Raw genomic sequence first — 20,524 nt, 5'->3', positions numbered from 1 at the left:
GTGGCCATTGGCTCGCGTCGTTGGCAGTTTTCGTAGCTTTCGATTCTGATTGGTGTGGCGAAATTGAATGGGCGGAGTTGCAGGAGTGGGACTGCGGAGGGAACGGATCGCGGGAGTATCCCGAAGAACGCGAGGCGTGGAAGGCGGCTCGGTCTGTGCCAGAAGTGCAAGGTAATAATCGCGTCTACGATGTTGGAATTTGCAGTCGTGTTCTGACTTCAGTTTCACCCTATCCCATAATTTTCCTTTGCGAGGGGTCCACCCTCCCGTCCGCCTTCCCGAACTTGATTATAATTGATCGTAATTAGTATAATTGTCGCCCTGTGCCATCTGAAAGTCCACTTCGATATAATTCTTTTTTTTGTAAGGAGGTGCTTTTTTTTTGAACGCGTTCCCCGCCCGTAATATTCCAGACTTGCCCCCACGCCTTGAGAAATCAACAGATTTTAATAGGATCGAGGTTCTATCCCATAATACTTCCTATTGCGACAAACCGGGAGCTGGATTGCCATATTCCCCTGCGAGAAGAAGATTCCCCTACAAACTGCCCCCCCTGTGACATACGGTAGCTCTTTCTGGTTAGAGTCCCGATCTTGTAAAACTATTCCCCTAAAACTGCTTCAAGAAACCTATTTCGAGTGCAACTTCCTGTATTCTAGTTAGTCTTTTGGGATAATCGGTTAAAATAGCCCGTAGGAGTAATGCTTCCAGACCAGTAGAATTATAGCATTCTACACAATATCTCTTTTTCTGAAAGATTCTAACGATTTCTCATTTATTAAATAAACAGCTACTGTTGGCTACAGCTCCCTGGTTTTATTTGCCCAATAACAAAGCTGCCTTCTTTTCCCTCCCCAGTCTGGTGTTTTCCTTTCTTATATACTAATATACATTTAGTAACGAGGAACAAAAATGAGCCTTATCTGAATATTCTGTTGATCCACTAGGCTAAATGTAGCCCACCAGCTATATACAATGGCCTGATAAAACAGAATATCACTGGTAAAACAGAATGTCACTTACTAGATCAGCTAGAAAACATGTCTTCAGCTTGGTGGGCTAACAGTTGTGGAAATCTATATGCTTGGGTGGAGATGGAAATAAACGGGGGGGGGGTGTCTATATAAATAGACTCTGTCATGTTTCATTGTGTTTGACTTCTGAATAACCAGGTTCTAATGAGGAAAGACTCTGGCTTGAATCTGTGTGGAGAAGAGCACTGTAGATGGGATGGGGAGCGGTTAATATATTTTTGGAGAGTTACTTCACAGATGGTTGATGTGGCAGAAGTATACAAAAAAGTATGTCACACTTTTTTGCAGTTAGCCACACTTTCTCTTTTGTTTGTTTGTGCTTAGTCCCTTTAGCCTTACCATTTCCTGTCTCTGTTGGCCACATTGTTTGTCTTTTTGTAGTGGATCTTTCCCCCCCCCACTTTGTCTCTAACCCTTTCTTAACATTTATGGCCAACAGTAGCTTGTGATCCTAAAGCAAAAGTTCCCCCTGCTGAGAGACTCACATCTGTCTTTGAGCTGCATTTCCTCAGTCCAAATAGGCTTTAATGTCTTGTGTCAAGTACAGTTTTTCTTTGCTGATATGGTCCAGTGGAGGACAAATCTGCAAAATTAACAATAATAAAAATACTTAATTCTGATCTATTGGCTGGACTATGGCTGCAGTTTTACTGTACCAAAGGGGATTAGCCATGCTTATACAATGGCTTTGGATGAATTTATGAGCTGTTATGGCTCAAATAATATGAAGATTTGGCCCTGGCTTCCCTTTTTAGCTTTCCATATTTCTATGTCTATGGTTGTTTTCTCTCTTATTTACTTAATTGCTTTCTTTGGTGGTTGATTTTTCTTTGTCTCTCCATTTCTTCATGTTCATGGGTTTCATGTGTCCTGATGATTATAACCTTTCACAATCTGCCCTCTCGATATACTTATTTTGCATTTTTCTTTAATGTGACATATTACAATTACCATTTGATTAGAACTACATTTTTATCTTGAAATCACAGTGGTAGCATATTTATGTAAGCATTTGCCAACGAAATACATATGTAAGCATTTGCCAACGAAATACATATTTGAATTTACAGGCAGTGTAATAGAAGAAAGTGGTTCGGAGCTTTTTCCACTTCTACCATTGGGAATTTAATTTCATCATCTCTGACTCTGTCCTTTAAAAAAAGAAAGAAAAGCAGCAACCGAGAATCAGACTCACACACAACATGTTGTTGCGCAGAAGGACTTCCACTCCCTGGCTGCGTTATTAATGTTAGCAATCGGGAAAAGCCTTTGGGGGCTGCAGATTCTCTCTAGTCTGATGCTGCTGCTACCACCACTGCTGCTCAGGATTTTGGTGCAGGAAATTCAAACTGCTGCCTTCTCTGTCCGCTGAGCCCTTCACATCTGCATGTCTCTGCTGCTTGCAAACGCACCATCTCACGCCCTCTCTCCATGGACTGACTGCTGTGGAGGAAAGACAAGCCTGCCCAACTGATTGTTTTGCTCCCCCTCCTTTGGGAGGAACACAAATTATATTTATTTGTGATATTCTGGAGGATCTGTTCGGAGGATAACCTTTTTTGGGGGAGGAAACATGACGTCGCCAGCTAAATTAAAAAAGGATAAGGAGATCATAGCTGAATATGACACTCAAGTCAAAGGTAAGAATTAAATAAATCTGATGTACATCTCTGTGTATTTGTGTTTCAGCCTTAATTTGCTAGTGCATGCATTCATACTACATATTTGGGTGTGGAAAGGCAAAGCATTTGTGGATCATCAGGAATTTGCAGAGGTTTGTCAGTAGTATGTTAGAAAGGCTGACAGTGATTGCTGCTTTTTGGGCTGGGTTCTTAGTAACTACTATATTTTCAAATATCTTTTATTTATGAAGCCTTTATTTTGTCTTCACATGTGCACATACAAAAACACACCAATGCAACACAAAACGTGTTTTTTTAATAAATGTGGCATACAATTTTATTTTGATGATAAATGGTACTTGTCCTCTGAGAAATGTCTATAATAGCTTAAGAAGCTTTGTGGTTTGGCAATATTATGGATTCAGCTTGTAGGAGCTTTTTACAGCTGTATGCACCAAAAGGCTTTCACTCTTCATAAATGCCTGCTGTGTATGCACACACCCTTGGCAGCTGGCTGCAATGCCCTTCAATTTAAACTGCATAGGGATAATGATAAACTGTTTCAGTAATTCTCTGCTCTTTTCGGCAAGATGGCTATTAAAGGTTGTGTTGCATTTGCTGCAACAACTTGATGGACAAGCTTCATGCAACAATATCTAGGTGGCATTAAACAAGTGGGCTTGGCTTCACATCACCATATGTCTTATGTGACACATTAAAGAGATGGTTCCCTAATCCTTTTGTGTCTGCAAGTTTTCAGCATTACTTCATACATGTGGAGTACGAAACCTGCATCCATACAGCCTTACAAAATGCTGCTTATTCAGGAACTTTGAATGAGACACTTTGGATGTATGTAAGAGGATGCAACTGAGTGGCTTTGAGTTTCTGGGAAATTAACTTGGCTCTAATTGTAAACTAAATGTATTCTATGTCTCGGTCTGTTGTCTTTTAAATAAATATTGATATTTGACATGCTCAGAATTATATCACTTTCTTATATTCTGATTTTCTGCATTACACAGGAGAGGAAAGGTATTTTCCTTTCCTTTTTTGGAAAGGAAGTTATGAAGATTAGGTCATAAGGGGCATTTTAAAAACTGTTTTGGGATTCCCAGGTTGGAGGCAGTCAAAACATTTTTGCTGTCTCCTCCTCTTTCTTCCAATGTTAATATCATCCTTTGATTGGTGAGCTAGCAGTGAGAAGTGGAATTCCAATGGCCATCAGGAGGCATTAATTCAGTAAAGCATGGTCTCATCAGGGAATTGCTGTTTGGACTAGGTGTTTAGGTGGCCCTCAAATGCAGTTTCAAAATAAATGCATAAGTAACTTGGATTTCCTTTGTTCCAGGATACAGAAGGGAGGGTTCCCTCCTCCAGCTTTTGAAACAATGCAAAAGGCATTTGTTATGTTCGCAGTGGCTGCTCAAATGTTATAGCCACCATTCTAAATGGAGGCATGATTGATTCAGCAGTCAGAAACAGAACTCTATGCTTTGTTGCAAAAATATCCAACTTCTTCACAAAGAACAATGCAAAGTTTATACTTGAAGCCAGAATAATAAAATAGAATATATTTGGATGTTTTAAAAACTTTTGCACTCTTGTAGGTAATTCCCCAAAAGATACTAGTGTGTATTTTATCCAGCTTGACTATATCTACTTCCATATCAGTTGCTGTTCTTTGTGGTCATGATGCAGATTCCAGCTATGTGCACAGAGACAAGAGATTTTCCAGGTTTGCAACTTGTGTGGGAAACAAAATAGGTGGTGTTGGAGGAACTGTTATTTGTTGTTATTGCTCCATTCATTCACTGCATGGAATTCATGATTGTCTATGATCATACAGGATGCAAAACTCAAGATTAGGTACAGTAAAACCTCTGCTGAATGGTAATATGGTTATCTATCCTCTTTCTACAAGCCTATGAGACTCTGATTCTATTTGGAAGTAAAAGAAACATTTGATTAAAGTTTGGGGGAGTTTCCAGATATATTGAAACTATGATTTCCACAATTCTTATGGATAAATGTAACAGCGGTTTCTTGGATTTATAATTTCAGTTGAAAGGTTGCTAGATTAAAGAGTTTTTTTAAAAAAAGTATTAATGTAAATGGCTTTGATTATTTATTGAGTTTTTAAATAAAATAGTGTTGTGACTTTTAATTGACCTCAAGGAGATAATAACTAGAGAATCCTAGAAAGTTTGTTTTCAACTTTGTTTGATTCTGGGAGTGTTGCCAAGTTTCACATTCTTGAATGACAGGTGCAGATATTTTGAATACTTAATTCTGCCCCTGTCCTGTTCATAGGATATATGAAAGCGAAATGGTAGCACAGTCTTAATTAGTTCCTGTAGCATATTTATTATTTATACATTTTTCTTCTCCCTTTTCATTACTGTAAAGCTTCTTTGCATCAGAGTAGCAACTTCAAAAGAAGTATCCTATGCAGAGCAAGGAGAAGTTGCTTTTCTGTTCCTACTTGTTTCACTGGTATCTTTTATTCTACTGTATTCTTTATTGGTGCTTTGGGATATAGGTTCTTTTACCTGAAGAATAAGGGACACGGTGGCTCAGTGGGTTAGGACGCTGAGCTTGTCGATCAGAAGGTTGGCAGTTTGGTGGGTCGAATCCTGAGTGCCGTGTAACAGTGAGCGCCTGTTACTCGTCCCGGCTTCTGCCAACATAGCAGTTCGAAAGCCCGTAAAAATGCAAGTAGAAAAATAGGGACCACTACAGTGGGAAGGTAACAGCATTCCGTGCACCTTTGGTGTCTAGTCATGCCGGCCACATGACCACGGAGACATCCTCGGACAAGCGCTGGCTCTTCGGCTTTGAAACGGAGATGAGCACCGGCCCCTAGAGTTGGAAACGCCTAGCACGCATGTACGGGGGAACCTTTACCTTTCTTTACCTTTTTACCTGAAGAATAATGGTAGATCTTCTTAGTTCTTTCCTTCAACAAAGTGATTTCTACCATTACTATCTGATCCCATAACCCAGAAATGGATATGGGTATTTAACCTGCATATCAAGGTTGCAAAGAATTTCAGAATGTCAAATTGCATTAAGTGCCGATGTGTGGAACTATGTAGGGTTGCTCTTCTAGAAACCTTGGCTCTTGGTGATTTTGGCTCTTGAATTAAACTGATCCTTATGCTATTTTTGGTTGTCCATTCTCTTATCTTCTATGCTTGCATCAAAGTGGGTACCTTGTGGTCTTTGATCTATATGTTTCTATCAAAATTGTATCGTAAGAACTGTGATGATACAGTGGTTAGAATACAGTATGCTGACTCACAGCTCATTGCCAGGAGTTTGATTGTGACCGGCTCAAGGTTGACTCAGTCTTTCATCCTTCCGAGGTCGGTAAAATGAGAACCCAGATTATTGGGGGCAATGTCTGACTCTGTAAACCACTTTGAGAGGGCTATAAAGAAGAAAAGAAGGGGTGTATAAGTCTAAGTGCTATTGCTATTACCTGATTTCAAAAGACTTGGCAAGAGATTAATTCTGGTACAGTGATCTGATCTTTTCCTGCAGATGCTGTATGCCAAAAAGCAAAAGATTGTTTCACCCACTTTTGGCTCTGATTCTGATTCTTCTTTTCTTTAGACTAGCTAGCCAAACCCAAGTCCTGCAGCTGTTCTTCGTATGTTTCAGTCTCCAGGCCTTTGATCATCTTAGTTGCTCTGATTTTTTTCCAAACTCTCAACATCTTTTTTGTGATATAGTGACCAAAATTGGCTGCAGTATTCCAGGTGTGGTCTTACTAGGATTTTATAAAGCGGTGCTAATACTTTTTGTGATCTTGATTCTATGCCTCTTTTTATACAACCCAGGATTGTATTAGCTTTTTTGGTTGATGCTGCACACTGCTGGCTCATAGTCAAGTGATCGTCCACTAGGACTCCAGGGTCCTTCTCTCAGTTACTGTTTTTAAGCCAGGTCTTGCCCAATCTGTGGTTTTTCCTGCCTAAATGTAAGACTTTTCTTTTCTCCACATTGAAACTAATTTTGTTGGATAGGGCCCATTGTTCAAGTTTGTCAAGATCTTTTTGGATCCTGAGTTTGTCTTCTGGGGTGTTGGCTACTCCTGTCAGTTTGGTGTCATCTGCAAATTTGATGAGTTCTCCTTCCATTCCCTCATCTAAGTAATTTGTGAAGATATTGAAGAGTACTTGGCCTAAGACGGAACCTTGTGGTACCCCACTGCTTACTTCTCTCCATGTGGATGTAGTGCCATTGAGGACTAGTCGTTGAGTACAGTTTGTCAGCCAGCTACAGATGCAACTGGTGGTGATGTTGTCTATTCCACCTTTTTCTAGCTTACCAAGGAGTAGGTTGTGTCAAATGCCTTACTGAAATCTAAGTATACTACGTCCATCGCGTTTCGCTGGTCTGCTAGTTTAGTCACTTTATCGAAGAATGAGATAAGATTGGTTTGGCATGATCTGTTTTTAACAAATAGTGAGAACAATTAACAAGTGCAACAAATTGCCTTCAGAGGTTGTGGGTTCCCCATCACTGAAGGTGAATAGAAATAGGAATAGGAATAGGAATAGAGTTAGAAGGGACCTTGTACCCTTCTAGTCCAATCTCCTGCTTAGGCAGGAAACCCTATAGCATTTCAGACAAATCATTGTCCAATTTCTTCTTTAAAACTTCCAATTTTGGGAGCATTCACAACTTCTGGAGGCAAGTTGTTCTACTGATTAATTGTTCTAACTGTTGGGAAATAAGAAGAGACTTAAATGACTGTCCAGTCTCTTCGTAAGTCTCTTATCAGAAATAGTATAGGTCTCCTGCGAGAACAGGGGATTGGACTAGATCTCCAAGGTGCTTCCAACTCTGTTACTCTTACTGAATATCAGCTAGATATTCTGTGTGGGCACTAGGGGACAAAAAGGATTCTATTTTTATTGGTCCCTTTCTTGGCAGTGCTTAATGGAGAGTTGCCGTAGCTTAAGCTTTTGGGAAGGCCTTTCCCCAAGTGAGAGATTTCTACTTGTAGTTACTTAGCTGGGAAGATGAGGTGCCCTTCCTCTTTGAAAGCTTAACTACCAACTTAATCATTTAATTGTTGATAGATCCTTGATTTTTAATTATTCTGATTGGTGGCACAGACAAAACAGCTTTATCCCCTCCATCCAGTTTCTGTTTATTATTTTATAAGTATACGTTTTCAGAAATAAGAATATGCAGGTATCCTCGACTTCACAACAGTTCACTTAGTAGCTGGTTGAAGTTACAACAGCACTGAAAAAATGACTTATGACTGTTTTCACACTTACAACCATTGTAGCAACCTCATGGTCATATGATAAAAATTCAGATGCTTGGTAACGGATTCATATTTATGACAATTACAATGTCCGAAAATCATGCGGTCCCCTTTTGCAACCTTCTGACAAGCAAAGTCAATGTTGCTGATTGACCGCCCTATAGGTCAGATTTGGCGTCGAGCAACTACTACTAGGAATTTCAAATCTTGTAAGATGTTATGACAAGTGCCTCAGTTTGAATGGTGATTATGTTATGACAAGTGCCTCAGTTTGAATGGTGATTATGTCGAAAAGTAATGTAAAGTTGTAGTTTATAATAAAAGTGTATAATAAAAGTTCTGTATTGTGAGTGTCTGTCATTGATAACCAAATGGAGATTTATTTCCAAATTGCCGTTATTATTATTGTTATTATTATCATTATTGTTATTGTTATTATTATTAATTCATTTAACAGCTCTAGCAAGAAAGGTCATAAAAAGGGGCAAAATTCATTTAACAAATGTCTTGCTTAGCAACAGGTATTTCAGTTCAATTGTGGTTGTAAGTTGAGAACTACCTGTACTCATAAAATTAGTTCCCTCAACTTTCAGATCTAATTTTTTGAAATACTTAATTAGTAGAGGAAAACCCCTGTTCTCCACGATGTGTGAATATCTCAGAGAAGTAATTAGATGCTTAAGAGCTTAGCAATAAAGGTATGTGAAGTGACACCTAACTAGAAACTTCCTGAATGATTCCTCAACTTTTAATGTTTTCTTTTGAAAAAAATGGTTCTCTTTACAGAAACTTAAAATGGAACAGTGTATGAATTAAAATAAACAAGTCTGTAGGTATGTAATATGTTTAACAATTTAACTTACATTAATCAGGTGAGGAAAAAAATCCCCAAAGTTTCTCCTCTGCTAGAAAGCTGTAAGCTTCAGAAATAAGGAATGTTTCCTCAGAGGATGTATGAGAACATTGAAAGAACCATCCATTTTCTCTGTATGTGGCTATGATTATTTTTATGATATGCAAGATAGTATGAACCCATCTATCACTAAAATTTGAAAGTAATTGCTTTGAAATCCTCTCTTCCTATCTGCACTCCTAGAAAGCATGTCTTCAGTTCAGTGATCTTGAATGATAGCAATTAAAATACATGGCAGATTAAAAGGGAGAAATACGTTGAAGAATTGAAATTCTCAAAATCGTTGGAGGGAGTATAAATGGGAGTGATAGTTGCTATTAGTTACTATTGGGCATTGTGGAAAGCCTAAGGGACCTTCATAAGTAGAGATTTCCATATGGAGTTTCCAGTAACACAAGTTCTGCACTTTGACTGAAAGGAGTGCTCTGTTTCTTATATAACACTAAGCTAATTTATGCCAAACTGCTTTCTTTCAATGACTGGCTATGGAAGATGCTGCTTGGATTGGCTTAAGCTGGCTCCGCTCATTCAAAGCTTAAATCTAGATACATTGGATTTAAAGATGATGGACCAAGATATTAATACTGGAGCTTTTTTTTTGCTTCCCATTCTGGTGGAATGTTATACTTAATTTTTTTTATAAACGCACCAACATCACTAACTGAAATTTTATTATGCAGGGATTATTTAGATTTATTTTTTTCATTAAATAACGGTTTCTGATAAAGCTAGGAGAAGAAAGCATTTTCTGTTTGGAATGGTATAGTACAGGGGTAGGCAACCTCGGCTCTTTTATGACTCATGGATTTCAACTCCCAGAATTTCTGAGTCAGCTGACTCAGGAATTCTGGGAGTTGAAGTCCATGAGTCATAAAAGAGCCGAGGTTGCCTACCCCTGGTATAGCATGTCATTTGTATGAGACAAGGCAGACCAAATTAATACACACAGGAGGTGGGAAGAAAGTGTGCCTAATAAACCTTTTTATCAATTCGGACCTTTGCTCCTTCCGACGCGGTCTGAAGACCTACCTATTTGAACAAGCCGGCCTGGCCTGATGGGGGATGTGCTGGGGTTTTTATTGTGGATTTTTATATTATTCTACTGTTTTAGCTCGGGCCCTTATTTAATTCTTTTTTAATTTTTGTATTCTGTATTTTTATATGTGCCCTGTTCACCGCCCTGAGTCCTTCGGGAGAAGGGCGGTATACAAATATAATAAATGAAATGAAATGAAATGAAATGAAATTCCAGTCTGCTTACAAATTGAAACTTTGTTGGGGAGACTGGTATTATGAGTGTAGGCTGGGGCAGAGACAACTTCCTGCTCGACATATACAGGTAATTCACGACTTACAACAGCTCATTTAATGACCATTCAAAGTTATAACAACACTGGAAAAAGTGATATTACCATTTTTCATACTTACAACCATTGTAGCATCAAAATTCAGATAGTTGGCATCTGGTTCATATTTATGACCATTGCTATGTCCCAAGGTCATGTGATCATGTTTTGCGACCTGCTGACAAGCAGAATTAATGGGGAAGGCAGATTCACTTAAACGGATTACTAACTTAATTAACTGCAGTGATTCACTTAACAACTGTGGCAAAATAGGGCAAAATTCATTAACAAATTTCTCACTTAACTGCAGAAATTTTGGGCTCAGTTGTAAGCTGAGGACTGCCTGTATTTTATTAACTTTTACTTTAATGGGCCTCGTTATTGTGGAATTTGAAATCAAACATATCCGGTGTGTTCCTGATTGCCTTCCTTGACGTAGTGATTGAGAATATAGTAACAGCTTTTATTTTTCTTCCTTTTTCTATAAGCTGTAATGCTACCATGGTTTGCAAACAGCTATATCAGAGCAGAATGCTAAACAAAGTTAGATCCAGTCTGCGTTTTGCATTTATTTCTTGATTATGCTGGGACTTGAAGAGCTACTTTAGAGACAAATCACTAAATCCTTTTTATTTTTTTTCTCTTAGTAAGTTGTAGCTGCTGCAAACAGCTGTAAATGCAGGCCAGGTGCTGGGGCCCCAAAATGGAATAATGCGATCACGGGTGGCGGACTGGCTATCTAAACTTTGAATTTGGGTTATAGGCATCTGGGGAGGGGGGGTCAGTCTTAACTTTGAACAGTCACTAAGTACCGTAGCTGATCAAATGAGGAATATCTGTACTATATTTAATATTTGGGTCTTTGACCATAAATAACTAATTTACTATCCTGGTTGTCTGCATATTTTGCATTCCAGCTAAAAGAGATTTCCAAAGTATTGGTTTGAGGAAACTGTAGGTAGCTCATAATATGATGAATTAGTCTCAGCTCTCTGATGAAACATAGCTTATGTGTTTTGGGATTTAGTAGGGCAGTTGGGAAAATGGATGTAATTTGCATATGGGATGCATGCAAACAAACATGTGCATGCTGTCTGTTTAAAATATGCTAAAGATCTGTTTTGGGCCCATTGGCATGTATGAAACATTCCTCTTTGCATTACTACAGCAGCTGCAAGTATTATAATGCCCATATGACTGCTTTGAAACTTTCCATTGCTGTCTCTGCATGAATGTGCATGCATGGCTCCTTAGTTTCATTGGGAAGAAAGCAAGCAAAATTAAGCAGTTGTACATGCATGCATATGGAGAAAGAGCTGGGACAGCTTTTGTAGCAACCTTGCAGCTCTTTATAATACAACTGCTTTATTCATTTGAAGAACAATCTTCATTCATACTAATATACTCTTTCCAAAACATCTCTTTTGAATGCATTGAATAGCCCAGGCATGCATATATACATTGGTACAGTACAGACCAAAACAGCACAGTTGTTTAATGCTGTGTGGTTGTTTAATTATGAGAGCAAGAGGCAATTTATATTATTCTACATATCACGAGCATGAGAACCTTGGGGAATGAGAACTACAGAATTTATCTCTCAACTTATCGAGAACTGTATCCCTTTGAAGATGAGATTCCCACTGAGTTTGTGTTGCTTTCTTCCTCAAGTTATATCTGAATAGAGCTGACTGTTTTGTCAGATCTAATTTTCCTAACGATAATTGCTAGCTTTCAATCAAATTTAAAAGCATTAATGCTTCAGGTAAAAATAATTTCTTGGATGGATATAAAATATAACAATTGTTTTTATAAAGTTATATTAAATATTGACTGAAGGCTCCCAGATGTTCAGTTTTAAAATATCCAAACTGAACTAAAAGTTAATATTTGATTTCATGTTCAGGGGGAAAAAACATGCTTATTTTCTGATTTGTTTTTTAATAAGAACCTGCTGTGATTAAGGGCACATTTTTAGTTTTATTTGCTATTTATTTAGTTCAAGTGATAAGTTTCAGTTGATTAATGATTGTTGTGTTTAGTAATATCCTTGTGTGCACTTTTTCAGAAGAAGTGAGTTTGTAAGTGGTTTCCTTTAAATTAATGGGATTTTTCTACTGTAAGATCATCTGACTCTTCTATAATCTTCAGTCATTCTACAAGATACGTTTTTGGCAACTTCATGCCTACAAATGATTTTACATCTGAAATCTTTTAAAATTAAATCTCATTCCAAAAAGCTTGATTAAATAAAATTACTTGTTCTGTCCCAAGTGCCTTGTGTTATTCTGCATCCCACTCTGCCCTTTTGATCTATCCTTCCATGCTTACTCATGTTAATAGCTGCAAACCATTCACTTCACAGTCACCTAACTCCTAAAACAATCTTAGGTGTAACCTGCAGGAATTAGACATCTACGATACTAGAAAGTGCAATTGGCTTTTAATAGCTTACTGAGGTCTGAAGTTGTGAAGCATCAGAAAGGTGTTAGAGCAGCTGAAAAATATCCTTTTACCTAGCCATTCCTTTCATTCCTTACCATGTAGCTACCGTTATATTGTTCTTTATCATTCTAAACAATTAGTTTTTTTAATGCAAAGGATCTTGAGGCTCAGTGTAAAATGATACTGGGTTTAAAAGACTTCTGAAAACTCTGATATCATAATGTTCTACTGCCTATATGTTTCCATATGGTATGTCTAGATAAGAATACTTGAGTGGGATCAGTTTCATCTTGGTAAAATGGCTTACAAAATGTTATTTCTTAAGCAGATGTCTGCCAGAAGAGGAAAAATATGTGGATATCTTCAGGAACATATTAGAGCAGGGGTGTCAAACTGGCGGATCATGGGCCGGATGGTTATGTACAGGCCATGCCCACCCCCGCTCCGCAAAGGCAAAAAAGTCACGATACGTCACGTGATGCGATCGAGTTTGATGCTTGTGTATTAGAGGGATTCATCTCTCTGCTTGATAGAAACTTAGGTGATAAGCAACATAATGAAAGAGAAAAAAAAATTATGAGATCTACTTCTATAATTGATTGTGAAAATATATGCATATATGGACACAGTGTTTTTTGTGGGAAGGACATGCTTTTGTAAGTCAGTCATAAAGCTCATGAAAATGGCCTTCAAGTGCCTCACAGTTTATTGAGGAACATCTTTACAACTGAGGGAAGTCAGCTCCCCAGAGAAGGAAATATTAAAAGGGCAGAAAAATATATTTCCTAAAAAGAAATTGAAGAACCAGGAAAGCATGCCCAGTTTTCTTAATGGTCTCAGGTCTCCTTCCCCCCCCAAGCAGAAAACCAGTTCTATAGACATGTACTCCAGTCCCAGGGAAGCAGGGGCTGGGTCATACCCACAACCATCAATAATCATAGGACACACCTGGACTCAGGTCAGGATAAGTCACACAGGAAATAGCCTCAAACAGGAAATAACTCCAAACAATAGAGTCCAGGGGGTATAAAAACCCACTACCCACATGTGTTCAGCCTTTTTTCCTGGATCCATCTTGCTGTCTGGCTTTCCTCTGCAATAAACTGTAGCCCTCTTCCCAAAGCAGTCGCCATGTTGTTTATCCCCGGTTTGGATGGAACCATGATGAAGACTTTTCTTCCTACACAACGAAGTGTCCATCTTGAAGTTAGCCCATTACTAAGACAAGCTGAAGCTTAGCCAACAGATCCAGCATGAAAATAGTGTTTTCCTTGGGAAAGCACTCCAATTGGGATAATCGATTCGTGGAAGATTGAGGTGATGCTTTCAGGGGCGGTGATTTCAGATTTCATTGACTTATTAAATCTGCTGTGACTTCATTTCCTGAGCTCAGTGCCTGTTTTGCAGGACCATTTGGATTATGAGGGAAACCAGAATCCAGGCTTCCATAGACTTTTTCTTATTTGTTTGTTTTTACATTGATTAGTTGGTTAATGTAGAAAGCACAGAACTCTGAAACTGAGGATCTTATCCATGGACTTGACCGCTTTTGTACTTCTGTAGTAATGGGAAATACTGCTTAGAGTCATAATTGGTAACATACAAAACTTTTAAAGGTAACACTTTTTTTGCATTGGAAATAAAAATGTTAGCATCTTTTCTTATTAGGTAACTGTTTCTGTGTCTGATCTTCCCTTCCCAATTTATGAACCATAGATATCCTATCATTTCATCAGGATGCTAAGTCAGATTCCTTTAACGATAGTTTATTGAGCAAGTGATAGTGGCCATGTTCTCACATATCCCTTGGCCATAAAAAGATGGCTTTGCTCATTATGCTTTGCCAAAACCAAGTAAACAGCATCTGAATATGGGTGAATAGGTGGGCTTGAATTGACGCCCCTTCCCAGATGGCCCTATTGTGGTCATACCATGTGAAAACAATGGTCTAAAAAAGGATGCTCTCTTCCTTACATATAGAGCTTTAGAAACACTTGATGATAGCATTAGTTATTTCAGCCTCTATCTGTTCCAGAAATACAGGTACAACATGCCTTGTTTCAACTTTGTTCTGCATTCTGTAGTTTACAAGCTTCACTAGCAAATTATTTCTTTGTCTTTTTCTGTTCTCTCAGCAATCTGCTACAGTGTTTGATAATTGCCAATATAGGTATCAAAGCATATGTTAATGTAGGTCCCTTTCTGTCAGTAAAATAGCATTTATGAATTGAATGTTAAGCTTCTAAAATAATTTTAATGAGTTATTTCAAATGTCCCATGTGTATCTTGATAAGTAAGTTAATTTTATGTTGTGGTAGGACTTTGTCCTAGTGAAAATGGATGTTTACAAAGGCCTTGGAAATGCTCTTGTATGGTTCTTTGTTGTGTGTTCTACCTTCCAAAGAGTATGTCAGTTTCTTACTATTCTTTAGAGGAAGCCTAAGCAAACCAATTGTGATTGAAAGAACACCCACTTCCCTGGGAGGAAAAATATTTTCTTTTGCTGTTATTCTAACAATCTGAGATAGTCTGAAAAGGGAAATACATATATATTCCAGCCTCTTGATAGTTCATTCCTTTGGGCTATGTGTGAGCAAAGATACCATAAGCATTCCATGCTATATTAGCTGCTTATTGGATTCATTCATCATTATTAAGACATATTGTGATTTACATAGCTTTGGCTTAGTACAGGTTGTCCTCGACTTACAGCCACAATTGAGCCCAAAATGCCACAGTTGTTAAGTGAATCACTGCAGTTGTTAAGTTAGTAACACAGTTACTGGCTTCCCCATTGACTTTGCTTGTCAGAAGGTGGTTAAAGGTGATCACATGACCCTGGGACACTGTAACTGTCATAAATATGAATCAGTTGCTGAGCGTCTGAATTTTGGCCACATGACCATGGGGATACTGCAGCGGTTGTAAGTATGAAAAAGAGTCATAAGTCATTTTTTTCAGTGCCATTGTAACTTCGAACACTCACTAAGCAAACTATCGTAAGTTAAGGACTATGTATATTGTGTGAACCTAATCATTGTGGCTTGAAAATTGTAGCTTACATCTTAGCTCAGTATGATTATAACCAGCATATAACCAGCATAATAACCAGCATGTAATAATGGGAATTGCTTGGGAAGTGATACTGATTCAGATAAAGCTGGACAGCCTGACACTTGTTGGATGTTTCTGAATTACAGCTCCAAGGAACTCCAGCCAATATGTTACTGCTGAGGAATTCTGAGCCGGTTAGTCAAACAGCATTTGTTTGAGCCATCTGTTTCTCACCTCTAATGTAGAAATCAATTTGCTTTATATTTGGGTACAGCCTTTACAGATAGTTTCATAATACATTAATAGATTGTTATATTAAATAACATAGTAATCCTATACTCTGATGACGAGTAAATTTCTCATTTGCTAAATAGCTGCTTTATATAATAGAACTTATTTACTAATGTTTATTTATGTTGCTTAGTTGCCCTGTGTTATGTACTATTTCTTCCTTTTACTGTCCCAAACTGAAGCAGTGGAAGGAGTGAAGACAGCTATGGAGGCCTAGATCAGAGGCAGGGTTGTAGCAGTAAAACTGTTAAATGAAAGTCTTTAACTGCACAACATAAGGCTCCATAAATCTTTGGGTGGTTTTTATGCTGGAAAGTGATATTGTCTTTTCAATAGTTTCTGGGAAACCATAGCCATCATCATGTACATTAGTCAGTGTTGTTGCCTACAGGATAGTTATATGTAAAAAATGAAAGTGGGAGGGCCTGGAAAATCTAGTTGATTCCCATCTTCTAAAAATAGAGTGATTATTACTGTTCTTGGTGATGGGAATCAATCCTGTATAATTTTCTGTGTGAGCCAAGTGAGGCACAGTTAAATTGTTTAAACACTGGTGGTTTCTTGACCACATTTCTTTCTCACTTCCACCTCCCAAAATGGTTTGCCTCCAAAGGTTGTGGGTGCTATATCACTGGAGGTCTTTAAGAAAAGTTTGGAGAGCCATTTGTCCATAATGGTATAGGGTCTCCTGTTTGAGCAGAGGATTAGAAGACCTTCAAGGTCTCTTTCAACTTTGTTATTCTGCATTCTGCAAATATTGATTAGGGCAGGGGTGGCGAACCTATGGCATGCGTGCCACAGGTGGCACACGGAGCCGTCCCTGTGGGCACGCGCGCCATCACCCAAGAGGGAGGTGGGACCAAACTGCCCTGCCCCCTCTCCACGTGTTCCTGCGCTCTTGCTCTCTCTCTCTGCATTGAGAGTCAGGGAGCAGCTGCAAGAGCTAGGCAGATCCCGGCTGGATGGTGGAGGCAGCTGCAGCACAAGTCCAGGTAGGCCTCCCGAGCGATTTCATGCCCCCCCAGCTGATCATTTTACGATGCTTCAGCGGCCCGATCCAGGCATCGGAGGCCTGCAAAATGCTTCTGCTGCCCAGATCTTGGGCTGCAGAGCGATTTTGCTCCCCCCCCATGGCCGATTTTGCAGGCCTCCGACGCCCAGATCGGGTCGCTGGAGCATCGCCCACTCGATGGCCACACCCCTGGCACCCAGTGATGCATAAGTGGGTTTCAGGTCGCAGTTTGGGCACTCGGTCTCAAAAAGGTTCGCCACCACTGGATTAGGGTATGTTAAGACTGAGGTGGTGTGTCAGCTTCGAGTATTATGAAGTAGCATATTAAGTTTGTCTGAGCTGCATGTAAAAGTGATTTTCATTTTATAATCTTTACCTGGAAGTGTAAAGTTGCCCCATTGTAGAACCATACACTTTGGATAACTAGATCAGAAGATCACTATATAACAGAACTATATAATAGTCTTCCTCAATTTGGGACGTTCCAGTTATGTTGGGATAAGAGTTTGCAAATTCCCAAGTCTTGCCTCTTGGGGATTGCAATTCCAACACATCTGGAGAATATCAAGTTAAAGAATGTACTATATAGATATGAGTTTTTATAAACTAATTTTATGTATAAACTAGGCATATGGCAGCGCATGGCAGGCATAATTGAACCGGAAACAATACAACTTGGTTGAAAAATGTATCATATTGTTTCTTAACACAAGATTTGGGGGAGTAGAAAACACTGTTTTTATAGGGCAAAGATTTTAATTCTACATTCCTGTTTGATGATTCAGTAACAAGTTAAGATAGCTAAACAAGACAGCTAGAGGAAATCTCTATCTTTCTTGTTTAGCTACCTTGTTATTTATTATAATTATTCAAAGTTTATAGTTAAAAATATTAAGCGTAATGGTTTAATTGAGTAGAAATAGACTGGCACCTTACAGTATTTATTGCAGAATCGGAAATAGTGTTCATTTATATTATGTGTCTCTTCCTTCCCCCTTCAGTTAATGTGTTCACCAGATTTAAAAGTGGTATGTTGCTATGGGTGTTTATTCCTGTAACTTAGACATCTTGTGTTTTTAGCAGAATTATTCTTCCCTTCCTTCCCCCTCCCAGGCATTCAGTAAATCCTTGTTCCTTTTGAACTTCAAATGGTTTTGAAATGCAGATACTTCCCTTTCATTTAAAGCAAATTGTTCATTGCCCCATAATCATTACTTTTAAGCTGATAAAAAGGGGGTGATTTCCCCAATCAGTCTTCCTGATAATTTGTCTTTTCTTTCTTATTTTTTTAAGGGAGCAGGCTTTTGTGCAATCAAGCTGCTATTATCTATCTTATGCCTCAGTAAGGCTGGTTTCAGAGGATTGCAAGAAGAAGCTGTAATATGGACAAAAGATTTTTTAAACAGGCATACTGTACATCTGGAGTAGGTGGGGCAACGTTCTTTGAATGAAGGGAAGGACAATTAATGTGTTATAAAGGCCACAGGATATAGGAATTATGTTTGTATGGAAACTTAACTCTGCTGTGAATAAAAATGTGCACTTGCATTTCCCCATGGAGCTGATTTATAAAGGGCACAAGAGCTTGTTTTCATACCGTTTTTCTGCACTGTGGACTTCATGCCTTTGCTGAACTTCTTTTTGCTGGATAAAAATAAATCTGTGAATTTAATATTGTTTAGAGGGGTTTTTTTAATCTTTGTCTAAGATACTATTATGTATGTTGGAGTTATATTGAGCAGAAATGGGCTTTTACTATAGATTTCCCAGTATGTAGTGTCTAACCTGTTGTAAAGAAGGAGATATGAGTAGTAGACATTTCATGAAAGGGAGAGTAGTATTGACAAAGCGATTAATACATTTAATGGCCTTCTTGATTATATATGCAAAACTGCTGTCAGTTATCCTTGCATAGTTATATACAAAGAATGCACAGAATGTCTCACCAGCCAACTAAAGGGAGCACATTTTGAAGTTCTCTTTATGCATATGCATCATAATACTTCAGTGGATATACTAAGAAATTTTGCAAGTCATGGACTAAATAGGGTAAATTAGATATAATCTGCAATTCACAATTATTTATTCATATTCACAATTATTTATTGATATGGCAGGAAGGATCTAATCTAAATGATCCTTGCAGATGAGAAAGATCCAGTGTAACCTTCAACAAAGTGCCTTCCAGGGTGCTGAGAATTCAATTTCCAAAATTCTCATGGATTAAGCAAATCTGGAGACAGTTGCTGGGGTAGCTATAGTTTATGAAACTGCTCTTCTGTTACCTGATGGTATATTATATTCCCTATAATGTGAGAAGGCAAAACCCTCATTGCCACTGTTGGAAGAAAAGTCTTCATTATGGTTCATCCAAGCTGGGAATAAACATGGCAACTGCTTTGGGAAGGTTGTAGTTTATTAGAGAGGAAAGCCAGACAGAGAAATGGTTCTATCAGAAAAGAAGGGCTGACCACATGTAAGGAGTAAGTTTTTATACCCTATGGATCCTTTTGTTTAGGGTTGCTTCCTGTTCCTGTTTGAAGCTATTTCCTGTGTCATGAACTTTGGACCTGAGTCTGAGTGTGCTCTTCTGGCATTCTGATGGTGATGGGTTGATCCTATTATGTCCAAATGTCATGTCCTGCTTCCCTGGGGCTGGGGTATGTAGATTTTAGGTGTCTTTTGTCTTCTTAATGTTCTAGCTCCAACCTTCCTGATGGTTCACATTTGCATATCAATAGAACTGGTTTTTCTGCTTGGGGAGAGGAGACCTGGGATTATTAAGAAATCTGGGCATGCTTTCCTGGTTCTTCAATATCTTTTAGGAAATATATTTTTCTGCCCTTTTAATATTTCCTTCTCTGTGGAGCTGACTTCCCACACCACCATTGTTGCCAACATTTTTGCCCGGACTACTTGCCAACTCTGACCTTCTCTGACCTGTCAGTTAAGTTTAAGCGGTATTTTGTTTTATCACTTTTCTGCCCATATTAATACTTGGAACTGAAAACTGAGTAAGTGTGTTCTCACTAGGAAATTGGCCAGCACCAGCAACTCAATCAAAACTGTAAGAAATTCACTCAAGATATGAAAATCTTTACATACGCAATAAGATTCTCCATACCCAGAGTCAATATGTGGGCACACAAAGAGGGGATGATTATCAACCCTGCAAGGTGAGAAATTTGCATTTTCTTCCTACTGGATTCAGCTCAACAGTTCCCCCCTCCCTCTGCAAGTGAACTACATTCATGTGCTTTCTAAAGCAAAGATCAAACTTTTCTGTAAATATTTCTTATCTTTCCTTTCTTTGATTACTAAGCTGTCCGTTTCTCTGTCAAATAAATTCCAACTCTGCTTCAAATAGTTGTCCTGTGCTCTTTGACCCAACCTGGACCAAACCAAAATTTTCTTCTAACAGCAGCAAGGTAAAGGTAAAGGTAAAGGTTCCCCTGCACAAGCGTGCTAGTCGTTTCCAACTCTAGGGGCCGGTGCTCATCTCTGTTTCAAAGCCGAAGAG

The 20,524-nt window shown here is 38.6% G+C and overlaps 1 protein-coding gene across 2 annotated transcripts in view; it reads left to right on the top strand.

Annotated features, from left to right (window-relative positions):
• The first annotated feature begins 100 nt into the window (after positions 1–100).
• Positions 101–20,524, top strand: part of SRGAP2 (SLIT-ROBO Rho GTPase activating protein 2) — a 230,891-nt gene continuing 210,467 nt past the window's right edge. For both annotated transcript variants that reach the window (XM_083357482.1, XM_083357481.1), the window contains exons 1-2: positions 101–171; positions 2,105–2,674. In XM_083357482.1, coding sequence (XP_083213608.1) covers positions 2,608–2,674 — 67 coding nt within the window. In that variant the 5' untranslated portion in view covers positions 101–171; positions 2,105–2,607. The remainder of the gene's footprint in view (positions 172–2,104; positions 2,675–20,524) is intronic.

Source organism: Vipera ursinii (assembly GCF_947247035.1).
Source record: "Vipera ursinii genome assembly, chromosome: 3".
Classification (NCBI taxonomy): domain Eukaryota; kingdom Metazoa; phylum Chordata; class Lepidosauria; order Squamata; family Viperidae; genus Vipera; species Vipera ursinii.
This window is presented reverse-complemented; position numbering and strand designations above follow the sequence as displayed.